The sequence below is a fragment of the Thamnophis sirtalis genome, unplaced genomic scaffold (assembly GCF_051295495.1).
Source record: "Thamnophis sirtalis isolate CommonGarterSnake01/CBP01778 unplaced genomic scaffold, rThaSir2_p1.2 scaffold_14, whole genome shotgun sequence".
In the NCBI taxonomy this organism is placed as follows: domain Eukaryota; kingdom Metazoa; phylum Chordata; class Lepidosauria; order Squamata; family Natricidae; genus Thamnophis; species Thamnophis sirtalis.
In genome coordinates, this window is record NW_028261394.1 from 11,948,509 (window position 1) to 11,961,665 (window position 13,157).

Genomic DNA, 13,157 nt, shown 5'->3' on the forward strand with positions numbered 1-13,157 from the left:
ATGAAATATTTCCTCTAAAATATTTCATTGTTCTAGGAGAGGCTGTTGTTAGTTGCGAATTCGTGTCCGACCCATCACGACCCCATGGACAACATTCCTCCAGGCCTTCCTGTCCTCTACCATCCTTTGGAGTCCATTTAAGCTCACACCAACTGCTTCAGTGACTCCATTCAGTCACTTCCTTCTTTGCCATCCCCTTCTTCTTTTGCCCTCAATCTTTCCCAGCATTGGACTCTTCTCCAGGGAGTCCTTCCTTCTCATTAGGTGGCCAAAGTATTTGAGTTTCCTCCTCAGGATTTGACCTTCTAAAGAGCAGTCAGGGTTGATCTCCTCTAGGACTGACCGGTTGGATGGCCTTGCAGTCCAAGGGACTTGCAGGAGTCTTCTCCAGCACCAGAGTTCAAAGGCCTCCATTCTTTGGCGCTCAGCGTTTCTTATGATCCAACCTTCACAGCCATCTATTGCAACTGGGAAAACCAGAGCCTTGACTAGACGCACTTTTGTTGGCAGGGTGATGTCTCTGCTTTTTAGGATGCTGTCTAGATTTGCCATAGCTTTCCTCCCCAGGAGCAAGCCTCTTTTAATTTCTTGGCTGCAGTCCCCATCTGCAATGATCCTGGAGCCCAGGAAAATAAAATCTGTTACTACCTCCATTTCCCCCCCATCGATTTGCCAGGAATTGAGAGGGCTGGGTGCCACGAGAGGAGCTAGCTTCCTACATTATGTTTGGATCATATTTTAGCATTATAGGCGAGCAATTGAAGTACAGGAGGTCTTGAATGAAAGACCGTAATTGAGCCCAGAACTTCTGTTGTTAAGTGAGACATTTGTTAATCAAGTTTCCTCCCCCCCACATTTTACAACCTTTCTTGCCACAGTTGTTAAGTGAATCACTGCAGTTGATAAGTATCATCACGGGCATCGTGTACATTTTGTGCACCACTCAGCAATATAGGACACAGGGCTGGAGGGGACTTCAGAGGTCTTCTAGTCAAACCCTCTGCTCAAGTCAAGAGACCTTATATCATCCTGCTCAAACAGTTGTAACTTGACGGTCCTCTTGGTGTCATCAGGCTTACTTATGTGGTAAGCTTACTCCAGAAAACTTTCTTTGCTTCTTGGGGGATTTCTCCAATATTAAGTCAAGAGACTAAAACAGTTCCGTCTTTTAGTTGGTTGCATTACCGAAGAAGGGGGAAAGATATGCAAGACAGTTTGGATAGGATGCCCCCTGGTGGACACCTGACAACAATGAAGGGTTTGGTGATTTGCAGTTGAAATTACATAAAAGCAATTTAGAACAGAATAACTTTATTGTCACTAGTTTGAATGTACACCAATCTGCATACATTAAAGTGAAATTCCATTGCATACAGCTCTCAAGGGGTCACCAACTCCAATATACACTGCATAATATGTTTATTGACAGAATAAGTTTAAAGGTAATGGTTCCCCTCCCACATATGTTCCCAACTCTAGGGGGCGGTGCTCATCTCTGTTTCAAAGCCGAACAGCCAGCACTGTCTGAAGACGTCTCCCTGGTCATGTGGCCGGCATGACTAAACGCCAAAGGCGCACAAAGCACTGTTACCTTCCCACCAAAGGTGGTTCCTATTTTTCTACTTGCATTTTTTACGTGCTTTCGAACTGTTAGGTTGGCAGAAGCTGGGACAAGTAACGGGAGCTCACTCCTTTATGCGACGCTAGGGATTCGAACCGCCGAACTGCCAGCCTTTCTGATGAACAAGCTCAGAGTCTTAGCCACTGAGCCACCACGTTCCTTCTAGAATACGTTTACGTAATTTATGTACGTAATGTACTTGTTTCTCAACCCCGGCGGCTTTCAGATGCCTGGACTTCAACTCCCAGAATTCCCCAGCCAGAAGGGGAAATTCCCTCCGCCCCTGTCCAGCTAGCTAGAGAATTCTGGGAATTGAAATCAAGACATCCTATCTCAACTAGGCAAAGTTTGCAAAACATCTGATTTGGATACAGTAATTGCTTTCCTTATCCCCCCCTCTTTCTGTTTAGATTTTGTTGCTATTGTTTATGAACCCTTCTCTTGCATTTGCATTGTTTAACTGACTTTTGCAATCTTGTCTTTTTTTGGGGGGGGGCAATATTATTTTATTTTTTATTTTTAAATTTAATGTAATTTAATTATTTTGAATTATTTTATATTTTAATTTACATTTATTTTTAAATTTATTTTATATTATTTTATATTATTTTATATTTTATATTATTTTATATTTTATATTGTATTTTATTTTATTATGTTTTGTTTTATATTTTATATTATATATATATATATATATATATATATATATATATATATATATATATATATATATATATAATATTTTATATTGTATTTTATTTTATTATGTTTTGTTTTGTTTTATATTTTATATTATTTTTATATTTATATTTATTGTTTTATTATTTTACTATTTTATTTTATTATTTATTACTTTACTTTACTTTATTTTACTTTATTTTATTTTAATTTTTTATGTTACTTTATTTACATGCTTCCCATCCCTTAACTCACTGCCCGGGCGGCTTCTGCGCCGGCGCCCCAACGCCGGGCGCCCGCGCGCGCGGGATTCGAATCCTCCCCGCGAGGGAGACGGCTTTCCCCCACCTTCCCCAAGCGAGGAAGCATCTCGCCCCGCCCCTCGCCCCTCCCCCGTCCAATCCCCGGCTCCGGCTAGGTTTAAAAAAGAGAGAGCGCGAGGTGGCTGGCTCTAAAAAAAAATGGAAAGAGGCGTGGCTCTAATTCGGCCCGGCGATTGGCTCTTAGTTCGCTCTCCTCCAAAGGGCGGGGCTAAAGGTTTTTTTTTAGAGCGGTAGGCAGCCAGAGTAAAGGGGAGGAGCCTTCCCCGGGCTCCGCCCCCGGCAGGCTCGGCGCTCGCTATGAACTAGCTGCTTGGCGCCGCGGCGGCCGTTCTGCGAGAGCTGGCAAGGATGAAAGCGGGCGGTGAGCGATCTCCGCGGGTCCCTCTTTGCAAAACCTGGGAGTTGCCCATAGGGCTTGGGGAGGGGGAGATACCCCATATTAAAACCTCTGTTTGGGTGGGGGTCTTCAAGGTGGGAGAGAGGGGGATGTTTCAAGCTTTGCTCCCTGGGATGTCCTACACGGGAGTGACTCATCCCCACCACCGGTCATCCCCGGGAATAGATGGTTTAGCCCCTTTCCACCCTTTTTGGGGGGGGGCAGGGTCTGCCTTTGCAGGTTAAAGCGATGCTGGAGCCCCACGTCCGAAAGGGGGCTGGCTGGACACGAGTTAAGTGCAAAAGCCCGTCTGGGTGCGCAGGATGCAAGGCAGGGGTTCGGCGGGCTTGAGGGTTGGACTAGATGACCTTCAAGTACCTCCCGACTCATCTGTTAGTCCATAATTTGACCCCCTCCCCAAATGGGTGCACAGTCTTTATTCCCCACCCCCACCCCCGGTGCGCAGGATGCAAGGTTAGTTGGACGGGAAGGTTAGATTAGATGACCTCCAAGGCCCCTCCCGACTCGTCTGCTAGTCCATCATTACCCCTTTTGCATTCCCCCAATTTCGATGCAGACCCCTTGATTTCCCCAGCCCGTCAACCGGCTAAACCCCCAGTCCCCAGCGGAGGCGCCACCGGATGCCTTCGCAAAAAACTTGGTTTAAAGTTTGTTAAGGAAAGTTTTTCCCAAGTTGGCTTAAGTTTGTTTTTAAATCCCCCCTTTTTTTTCTTTGGGGCGATGGTTTAGCCTCTTTGCTGGAGTCGGTTTATGGATTCCTTCTTTTTCTCTTTTTTACAAAAAAAAATTTTTTTCTAATTTTTTAAAACCTCAACGGGGGGGGGACGTCCGTAGTTTTTGGGCGGGTCGATTTAAAAAGTGAGCCGAGCCTATTAGAAGATCAGAGCGGGCTTGTCTGCGGAGGGGATTGGCTTAAGACTTTTGCATGGACTCCATAAGGCAAGATTTCTTCTTCTTTTACAATAGGAATTGCCTTTGGGGTATATTTTTATTCCCTCCCCATCTTGCACCAAAAGGATAGGGTAGTTTATAAATCCAGATTTTCATGGATTTAGTGCAAAGTTTGGCATGGGGGGAAAAAAGGTTTCAAAGTCTTTAAACAATGAGACATTATCTGCTTTTTAAGCAGAGTTAAAGTCTTTTTTTCAAGGTTTGTAAACCCAGAATTCACTTTGATTGGAGGCTTCAAAGAAAGAAATAGACTTTTGTATATTTTAAGCCGCTTCCAGCTTTTAAAATAGAATAGAATTCGTTATTGGCCAAGTGTGATTGGACACACAAGGAATTTGTCTTTGGTGCAGATGCTCTCAGTGTACATAAAGAAAAATAAAATAAAATACATTCATCAAGAATCGTCGGATGCTTAAACTGCTGGATTTCAAAACTGTGCCATGAGGCTTCACTCAGTCGAATTTTGCTGTTTTTCTCTCTCTTGTAAAGAGAAATGGATTTCTGGAGGAAAGAATAAATCAAATAGTTTTCTTGTTTTGACTTTCCTAAAAAATGTTTGAACCCAAGCATTTCCCCCCCCCCCCCAAGACGAGTTACTCTAATAGAGTCTGAATAGAGGCACAACTCAGAGATATTGTGGGTTCAACTCCAGACCACCCAATAAAAAGAATATCTCAATAGTGTCACATTATCTTTTGTTTCCCTGTGCATATAAAAATGATGTTTACACTATAGTTTATTAAATGTGAAACGGCGTGTCTTGGGGACCTTAATTAAAAATCCCTTATTGCTTTAAAATATTAATTTAATAGTGCTATCTGCTAAATGTACGCAGCCTTTGACTTGGGACCGCTACTGAGCCCAAAATTTCTGCTGGTGAGGCAGTTGTTAAGTGAATTTTGCCCCATTTTACGACTTTTCTTGCCACCGTTGTTAAGTGAATCGCTGTATTTGTTAAGCTAATCACCTGGCGGTTAAGTGCCTCTGGCTTCCCCATTGACTTTGCTTGTCAGGATGTCACAAAAGGGGATTCAATGACCCCCCCCCCCAGGACACTGCAACCGTCATAAATATGAGTCGGTGGCCAAGCGTCTGAATTTTTTTAGCGCATGACATGGGGATCCCGCAATGGTCGTAAGTCTTCTTTTTTTTCAATGCTGTTCGGTGAGCGGTCACTGAATGAACTATTAAGCCAGCGTCGTGCAGTGGTTAGAATGCAGTATTGCAGGGTAATTCTGCTGACTGCCGGCAGTTCGATCCCGACCGTCTCAAGGTTGACTCAGCCTTCCATCCTTCTGAAGTGGGTAAAATGAGGAGCCAGATTGTTGAAGGAAATATGCTGACTCTATAAACTGCTTAGAGAGGGCTGTAAATCACTGTGAAGCGGCATATAAGTCTGAGTGCTATTGTAAGTCATGATCACCTGTATGTAATTCTCATTAAAATTGATCCAAAAGGCACCAGGCTGAAAAGCAGGAGATAATGAATTCAAGTCCTACTTTAAGCATGAAAACTGGCTGGCTGACTATGGGCCAATCATTCTCTCTCAGCCTAACCCACCTTATAGGGTTGTTCTGGGGAAAGCAGGAGGAGGAAGGGACATTACGTATGTTTGCTAACTTGAATTATTTGCAAAAAATAATAATAATAGTGAAGGCAGGGATCCAAATGAATACAATTGCCATTTTTTGCCCATTTTAAAATGAGCTGAAATTTGGCAATCATGATTTGCTATTGCGCAATCTGGGGGGCCATCCCATAATTAGCAAAAAGAGAGAGAGAGAGGAGCTTTTCAACAATGGTTATTCCTGGAGTCTTATGAAATCGTCATGTCTCCTGCAACTTCCTGGAGTCTTGCTAAAATTTCGAGACAAGATCTCATTTTGCAAAGCGTGGGTCAGGTTTGCTGGATAGCTTCTAGCATAAGAGATCCAGTTGATCCGTCCGATTACCTATACCTACAGCAGGGTAAAGAATCCGAAAGGGTTAAGAGTGGATTCCCTGTTTATAAATTCTGACATATATGTTCCTGCTTGGTTTTGGTTGGTCAAAGAAACGGGCCTCCCTTCAAACCGGCACATCTTCACATTGAATTTGGTAGAGAGCTTGCATAGAATAGTAGAAGGTAGGTCTATTGTGGGAATTGACATACTGTAAGTTTCTAGAAGAAACTCAAAACCTGTCAATGTCATCTGGTTTGGGAGTTCTAGTCTTCCACATCGGTTTCCTATAGGAGGCAGAGCTGCGGGCCGGAGTAAAAGTGGATTTGATTTAAATCAAGTCGGTTTAAGTCATGATTTAAATCACTAGTAAAAAGGCTTAATAGCAGCTGTCATCTCTATCCCACAACGGCTCTTCCTCTGAGTCGCTGTTCACTCACCGACAGTCCCAATATTGCAGAATAGGCAGCCCACGCTTCCTAACGAAGCTCCATTTCATGCTGGAATAAACTAAATGATTAATGTATCTTGAAAAGAAAGGGTAGATTTTTACTCCAAATGCATTTTATTAAAATAAATTTGATAAAAAATATTTAAAAATCTTTAATTTTTTTTTTAAAAAAAATCATTGATTTTTATCCACTTTGGGTCGGAGTTAAGCAAGTCATTAGCCAAGAGTCAATACGTAGCCACAAATGTTCCAAGCCCAACTCCTGAATTCTGTTGACCCTCATCTGGCACCAATTTCATATTAAACTTCAGTTGAGTAGAGTCTTGTTTTTGGCATTGGGCAATAAATCTTCTGAATGGCACCTTAGTAGAAGGTGCCCTGATTCTTCGCGCCTCTCATTTTCTGGCCCTGGTTTCGTTGCAGTCACCCACTGCCGATGTTCCCGGTGCTTTCCGGTCCCTTCCAAGAGAAGGCTGAAGAAGAGGCCCCGTGTCCTCACCCTGCTCTCCCTTCCAGAAGACATTCTCTTCCATGTTCTCAAAGGTCTTCCTATAGAAGACATCCTTTCCCTCCGAGCTGTAAGTCCAAAACTTTTTATTTTTATTTCTGTTTTTCTTTTTTTTTTCTTTTTTTTTTTCCTGGTAAATGTAACTTATTTCTTTTAAAAAACACAAATCTTTCATCATTCGTCAATCATTAAAACATTGAAGTACAATTTTTTTTTTGTATGCCCCTCCCTCCCTCCACCCCCCTCCTCCTCCCCCCCCCCGACTTCCCACAACCCGTACACGGTATGGACAAAACTTTTTATTTTTATTGTGCACTTTCCACATAGGGGTTCTTGCTGTACAGGTCAAGGGGTTCCCCAACCTTTTGGGCCTCGGGACCTCCAAATTCATAATTTTAAATCCCGCGGACCAATAATATGATCTACCTAATGACTGGGTGGGTGGGTGTGGCTAGGTGGTCATGTGACTGGGTGGGTGTGACCAACTCGAGGGGTGCCCCGTCAGCCTCTACTTGCCCTTCCACTTCCAGCCAGTCCTCGCCTGGGCTCCTTAGGGCCCCAAGAGGAAGCAGTTATTGAGGTTAAGCAGCCACCATGAGAAAGAGTTGGCAAAACAGCTCAGTTCAAATTGGATCTGGCCGAGAAGGAGGCTCAGCACCTGGAAAGCATAGGCTTTCCAAGCAGAGGGAAGACCTGTGGGTGTGCAAGGCCAGGTACCAGCGCCTGGAGACTCACAAGGCTGAGATGGACAGCTAGTTCCAGGCCATGATGCAATCCCACTGGAACAAGGCCCTGTGGGTCTTCTCCACCAGCGGTGCCTCCCTCCAGCCTTCGCCCAAAGCCCCACACCGGGAGGCAGAAGCAGACCCTGAGTCAGAATTTTTGCCCCCCCTCCAACCCGCCCAAAAAGAGTCCGAAGGGGAGATTCTCTGCAGCAACACAAGCATTCATTGCACATATCCGGCCCGTGGGCCGTACTTTGAGGACCCCTGATTTAGTGCAATATAAAAATGCAAAACAATTTTGGGCTTACCACCAAAATTTTCTCACAGACCACCAATCAGTGACCGCTGGTATACGTAGTCCTACATTAGGCCCCCCCAACCGAGCCCAATAATCCGTGGTAGAAACAGAATAATTGGTCCTTCCAGTCTTAGCACAATTGTTTTCCAGGGTATTCCACCTGGCTTGAGGTTAATTGCCGTTATTTGAGGATTCCTTGGCTATTACAGTGTGCTTCGCTCTCTTCCAGGTGCATTCTCATCTTAAGTATCTTATAGATAATCACACCTGCATTTGGGCCTGTGCGAGCTTTCAAGAAGAATGGCCTTCTCCCAGAAACTTGAAAATCTTTGAAAGGTAACTTTTTGGAACTTGGGAAATTGTCAGCTATCTTTCCCTACGCAAGAAGAGTTGCTAAGTAACCAATTGTTAATCGAGGGTTACCTGTATGTATATAGAATAGAATAGAGGAGAATGGAATAGAAAAGAAAATCAGGAGTAGAATAGAAATATATGGAATAAGGATAGAATAGGAATATATGGAATTAGGATAGGATAGGATAGAAATATATGGAATTAGGATAGGATAGGAATATACGGAATAAGGATAGGATAGAAAAGAATAGAATAGGAATATATGGAATTAGGATAGAATAAGAATATATGGAATTAGGATAGAACAGAATAGGAATAGAATATGAATAGATGGAATAAGGATAGGATAGAATAGAAATATATGGAATTAGGATAGAATAGAATAGGAATATATGAATAAGGATAGGATAAAATAGAATATGAATATATTGAAATAGAATAGGATAGGAATATATGAAATAAGGATAGGATAGAAAACAATAGAATATGAATATATGGAATTAGGATAGAATAGGAATATATGGAATAAGAATAGGATAGAATAGGAATATATGGAATAAGGATAGGATAGGACAGAATAGAACAGAACAGAAGAATGAAGAAAGAATGGAATAGAATAGAATAACAGAGTTGGAAGGGACCTTGGAGGTCTTCTAGTCCAACCCCCTGCCTAGGCAGGAAACCCTAAACCACTTCAGACAAATGGTTATCCAATATCTTCTTAAAAACTTCCAGTGTTGGAGCATTCACAACTTCTGGAGGCCAAGTTGTTCCACTGATTAATTGTTCTAACTGTCAGGAAATTTATAATGTAATTATAAATTACATGTGTAATAATCACAGTGGACAGAACAATGGGTTTTTAGTGCAAAAAGTCCTCATTCTTTCCAATTTTCACCATCTCTCAGGGTAACGATGGCCTCTTGGAGAGGGGATGTTGGTTGACTTGCCAAGTGCATTAGTTAAGACAGTTAAGGGGAGAATGAAACCCCGATTTGTTCTACAGCTCCCTGTATTTTGCTGAGCTCTGAATTCCTCCAAGTAACAAATCTGCTTTTGGTCTCTCCCCCCCCCCCCCCCCCAATTCATTCAGGGCTGCAGAAAAGGGTAACTTTGAAGCTGCTGTGAAACTTGGAATAGCCTACCTCTACAATGAAGGCCGTAAGTGTCTGCACCCCACTTTGGAGACAGTTGTCCTGGCCTGCCAGGTTGAGCCAGGCCCAACTTTGCTTGGCAAAGGGACCTTGTTTGTGACAAATAAGTTGATACGTAGCTGAGTTTGATGTATGTGTGAAAAAGAAGTTCTCTGTTCAATCACAATCCTTCCTGCCCTCCTTTCCTTGCTCTTCCTTGCTCTCCCCCCTTTCCGCTTCTTTCTCCTTCCTGTCCTTTCTCTTCCCTCCTTCTTCCCTCCCTCCCTTTTGTTTCCTTCTTCCTTTCCTTCCACCCATCCTGGTTCTCACCAAATCTTTTTCTTTCCTTCTTCCCTTCCTTCCTTCCTGGTTCTCACCAAATCTTTCTTTTTTCCTTCCTTCCTTTCTCTCACTAAATCTTCCTTCCTTCCCTTCCTGGTTCTCACCAAATCTTTCTTTTTTCTTTCCTCCTTTCTCTCACTAAATCTTCCTTCCTTCCTATCTTCCTTTTTTCCTTCCTTCCCTTCCCGGTTCTCACCAAACTTTTCTTTTTTCCTTCCTTCCTTCCTTCCTTCCTTCCTTCCTTCCTTCCTTCCTTCCTTCCTTCCTTCCTTCCTTCCTTCCTTCCTCTAAATCTTCCTTCCCTTCCTGGTTCTCACCAAATCTTTCTTTTTTCTTTCTTCATTTCTCTCACCAAATCTTCCTTCCTTTCTGGTTCTCACCAAATCTTTTGTTCCTTCCTTTCTTCTTTCCCACTTTCCTGAATGCCAACAAAGTCAGGGCCATCCAAATTTCTGGCAGGAGGCCTGCTTTTCCAAGGCCTCCCTAGCTGACCCTGTTTCACCAAGGAAACCTGGAGAAGAGCCCATCTTGCAGGACCTTCTGGGGTGGAGTGGGCAGAAAACCCCGGGCACAGATGGGCCCTGCTTCCTGGGGGTCTCTTGCACTTTACGCTGCACCAGAGCCACAATTATGGAACTTAGCCCTCTTCCTAAGCGGGTAGTCGAAATTTCACCCTGCATCCAGATCGATCCACTCCCTTCTCTTGTGCTTCTCTTTTAGCATCGATTTCCGATGAGGGCCGTGCAGAAGTGAATGGGCTCAAGGCGTCCCACTTTTTCAGCCTGGCCGAGGGCTTGAATGTCTCCGCAGTGCCTTTTGTCTGGCTGTTCATACGTCCCCCCTGGTCTTTGGGCGGAAGCTGTTGCAAAGCTGTGGTCTACGAGAGCCTCCGAAGAGAGAGTCAGCAGCGACAAGTAAGGCGGCTTTCTTCTGTATCTCTCGGTCTTTGATTTGCAGAACCTACAGTTGCCCAGAGTCATTGTCTTTTAACGACCCCTTAATCCCTTGCGGGGCGGAGTCTGGGCAACTGAACGGGGCTGAGTGATTTACTGGCCAGCTGCCTTTCCCTGTTGCCAATGCGGAGTTTTGTTCAGCAGATATAATCTCATTGTGCCCAGAGAGAGAAATATCTGCCTCTACCTAGGATTGAACTCCTGATTGTGAGGCGAGAGCTCCACCCCTAGGCTACCTCACCACTTGTTATGGTTGCCCAGAATGGGCACAGTAGTTTGCATCCAGGGAAGTTAACATCTGTATGAATCTTCCAGCCACACAGTGCAGATCCTGAAAAATCTTTGACTTGTTTTAAATGTTCAGTCCTTATTTATTTCAGATGATAAACCGATAGATTTTTGCTATGCCAAAAGAGCTACGATAAAGCTGATAAAACCATAATCTAAATCAGTTGCAGGCGCAAACGACCATGAAGAGTTCAATTAGTATAGTGTAGCTATTATTGTCATTGTACATCACGTATACAACAAAATTGGTTTTAACCTCACTGGTACAGTACATGACAAATACAACAACATCAATAGCATAAAGGATAATCCCCATACAAGTAATGGGGGGGGGTGTTCTCACCCCCCCCCCTCTGTCCGTCGAGGCACTCCAAGACAAGATTACTGCTAGACAATTTATTCACAGTAAATTAAACACACCGACAAGACTTTGGCAGCAATCCAGACTTCCAAGATAAGAAATACATATGAGAGCTTCTCCAGCGTTGGTATATTAGTTGAATCCTGCAAACAGCCTCCTCCCAAAGTCTCTCCTTATATACTCTCTTGGGAGGAGCCTAATTACAACCACCTAGGTCCAATTATCTTCTGTATCTGCGTAGTTGCTCTTTGCGTTTATCTGCCCGCTGTTCCGGGCGTCCAGGACCAACTCCCTTGTCTCCTCTCCACTGCTCCAAGGCATGACGTCAGGAGTACCCTCCCTTTGGCTTTCACCACTGCTCCATGCCTCAGGCGCCTCCTGGTGGCCAACCAGCCTCTCTGGTCCCTGCTCGGAGTCTGAACTCTGTCCAGGGTCCCCCACATCTTCCAGAGCCGACTCATAGGGCCCCTCACTGTCGGAGTCTGTTTGCAGCTCCAACGGCTCCTGCTGGGCCACAACAGGGGGAAAGAAAGAAAAACAAGTCATACGTTTCTGTGTGTGCGTGCAGTGATTGTGGTTGTGTTTAAGAGTCTGATAGCCCAAGGATAGAAACTATTTTTAAACCTATTTGTCCGACTGGCTATACTTTGATGTCTTCTGCCCAATGGTAGAAGTGCAAAGAGACACTGACCAGGGTGTGAATCATCTCTGAGTATCTTCCTTACTCTGCTAAAGCAGCGAGATCTGGCGATGTTAGCAAGTGGTGTCAGAGGGCAACCAATGGTTTCTTCTGCCTAATTGATCCCTCTCTGTAGTGCCTCCCTGTCCGCAGCAGTGTACCTTACTGTAATGCAGTACGTGAGGACACTTTCCATCAGGGACCAATAGAAAGAGGTCATCAGCTGTTGATAGCTGTGTTGTTGCTCAAGTCTATAAACAGGAATCTTCTCAGACTGACAGTTTGCAGCCAGGTAAGACTAGGATAAGGTTCAGCCACATTCAATGGGAGTCAGACATCACTCTTTTGTGCCCACATAGGGATTCCAGGCTAAGTCCCCATTTGACTCCCACCCTTGACTCAACCAGTCTATCTGCAACAATCAGGGCTTTTTAATTTTTCAGGACTCCAAACAGGGACAACTTTTTTTTTGGGGGGGGGGGTTTGTTTTAATTATGATGGCTCGGTTCGTCCTAGTAAACATCCTTACGTGTCTGTTCTCAGGTTAATTGGGGGTGGTAATATAGAAAGAATCTATCTTTGCAAGCTCAAAAGAAAAAAAATGGTAAGACAGTTCTGAAAATGTTGATTTCCTAATTTCTCTTTGTGTCCTTCACCCACCCTGCTTTGATCTTTCTGTAGACCCGAGGATCGATTCTATACTGTTTGGCCAAAGTTTTGAGTCTCTTTGAGGTAAGGACCATTTGATTGTCCACTCTGATTACGTGTTGGAAGTATCTTTTGAGTTTTGATGCTCTGAATGACACTAGCAAAAACAAGTCGCTTCTTGAAAGCAACCATAATTGGGTCGCTGTGTGAAGCAGTTGCTAAGTGGAAAAATCACGTGATTGTGACAGCTTTTCACATTGTTTTTCTTAATCCCCTGATCTTTCAAACACTTACTCCAGCACCGGGATAATTAATAAGAGAGTTAAATCTCTGTATTTGCATTTATTGGAGAGGAAAGGATTGCAAGAAATTAAGCAGGTACACAATGAGGAATACACATCCAAAATGAGGAATACAGTATGCAAAACATCCCAGTGTATTCCCCTTTGTGTGCCTGCTTACTCTCTTGTAATCCCTTCCTCCCCAAACTCTACACTCTGCTGGGTG

The 13,157-nt window shown here is 43.7% G+C and overlaps 1 protein-coding gene across 1 annotated transcript in view; it reads left to right on the plus strand.

Annotated features, from left to right (window-relative positions):
- Nucleotides 1-2,970: 2,970 nt before the first annotated feature.
- The window catches only part of CCNF (cyclin F), a 29,683-nt gene continuing 19,496 nt past the window's right edge, over nucleotides 2,971-13,157 (plus strand). The window contains exons 1-6 of the mRNA XM_087701748.1: nucleotides 2,971-2,983; nucleotides 6,785-6,939; nucleotides 8,122-8,228; nucleotides 9,340-9,407; nucleotides 10,442-10,635; nucleotides 12,684-12,734. Coding sequence (XP_087557874.1) covers nucleotides 2,971-2,983; nucleotides 6,785-6,939; nucleotides 8,122-8,228; nucleotides 9,340-9,407; nucleotides 10,442-10,635; nucleotides 12,684-12,734 — 588 coding nt within the window. The remainder of the gene's footprint in view (nucleotides 2,984-6,784; nucleotides 6,940-8,121; nucleotides 8,229-9,339; nucleotides 9,408-10,441; nucleotides 10,636-12,683; nucleotides 12,735-13,157) is intronic.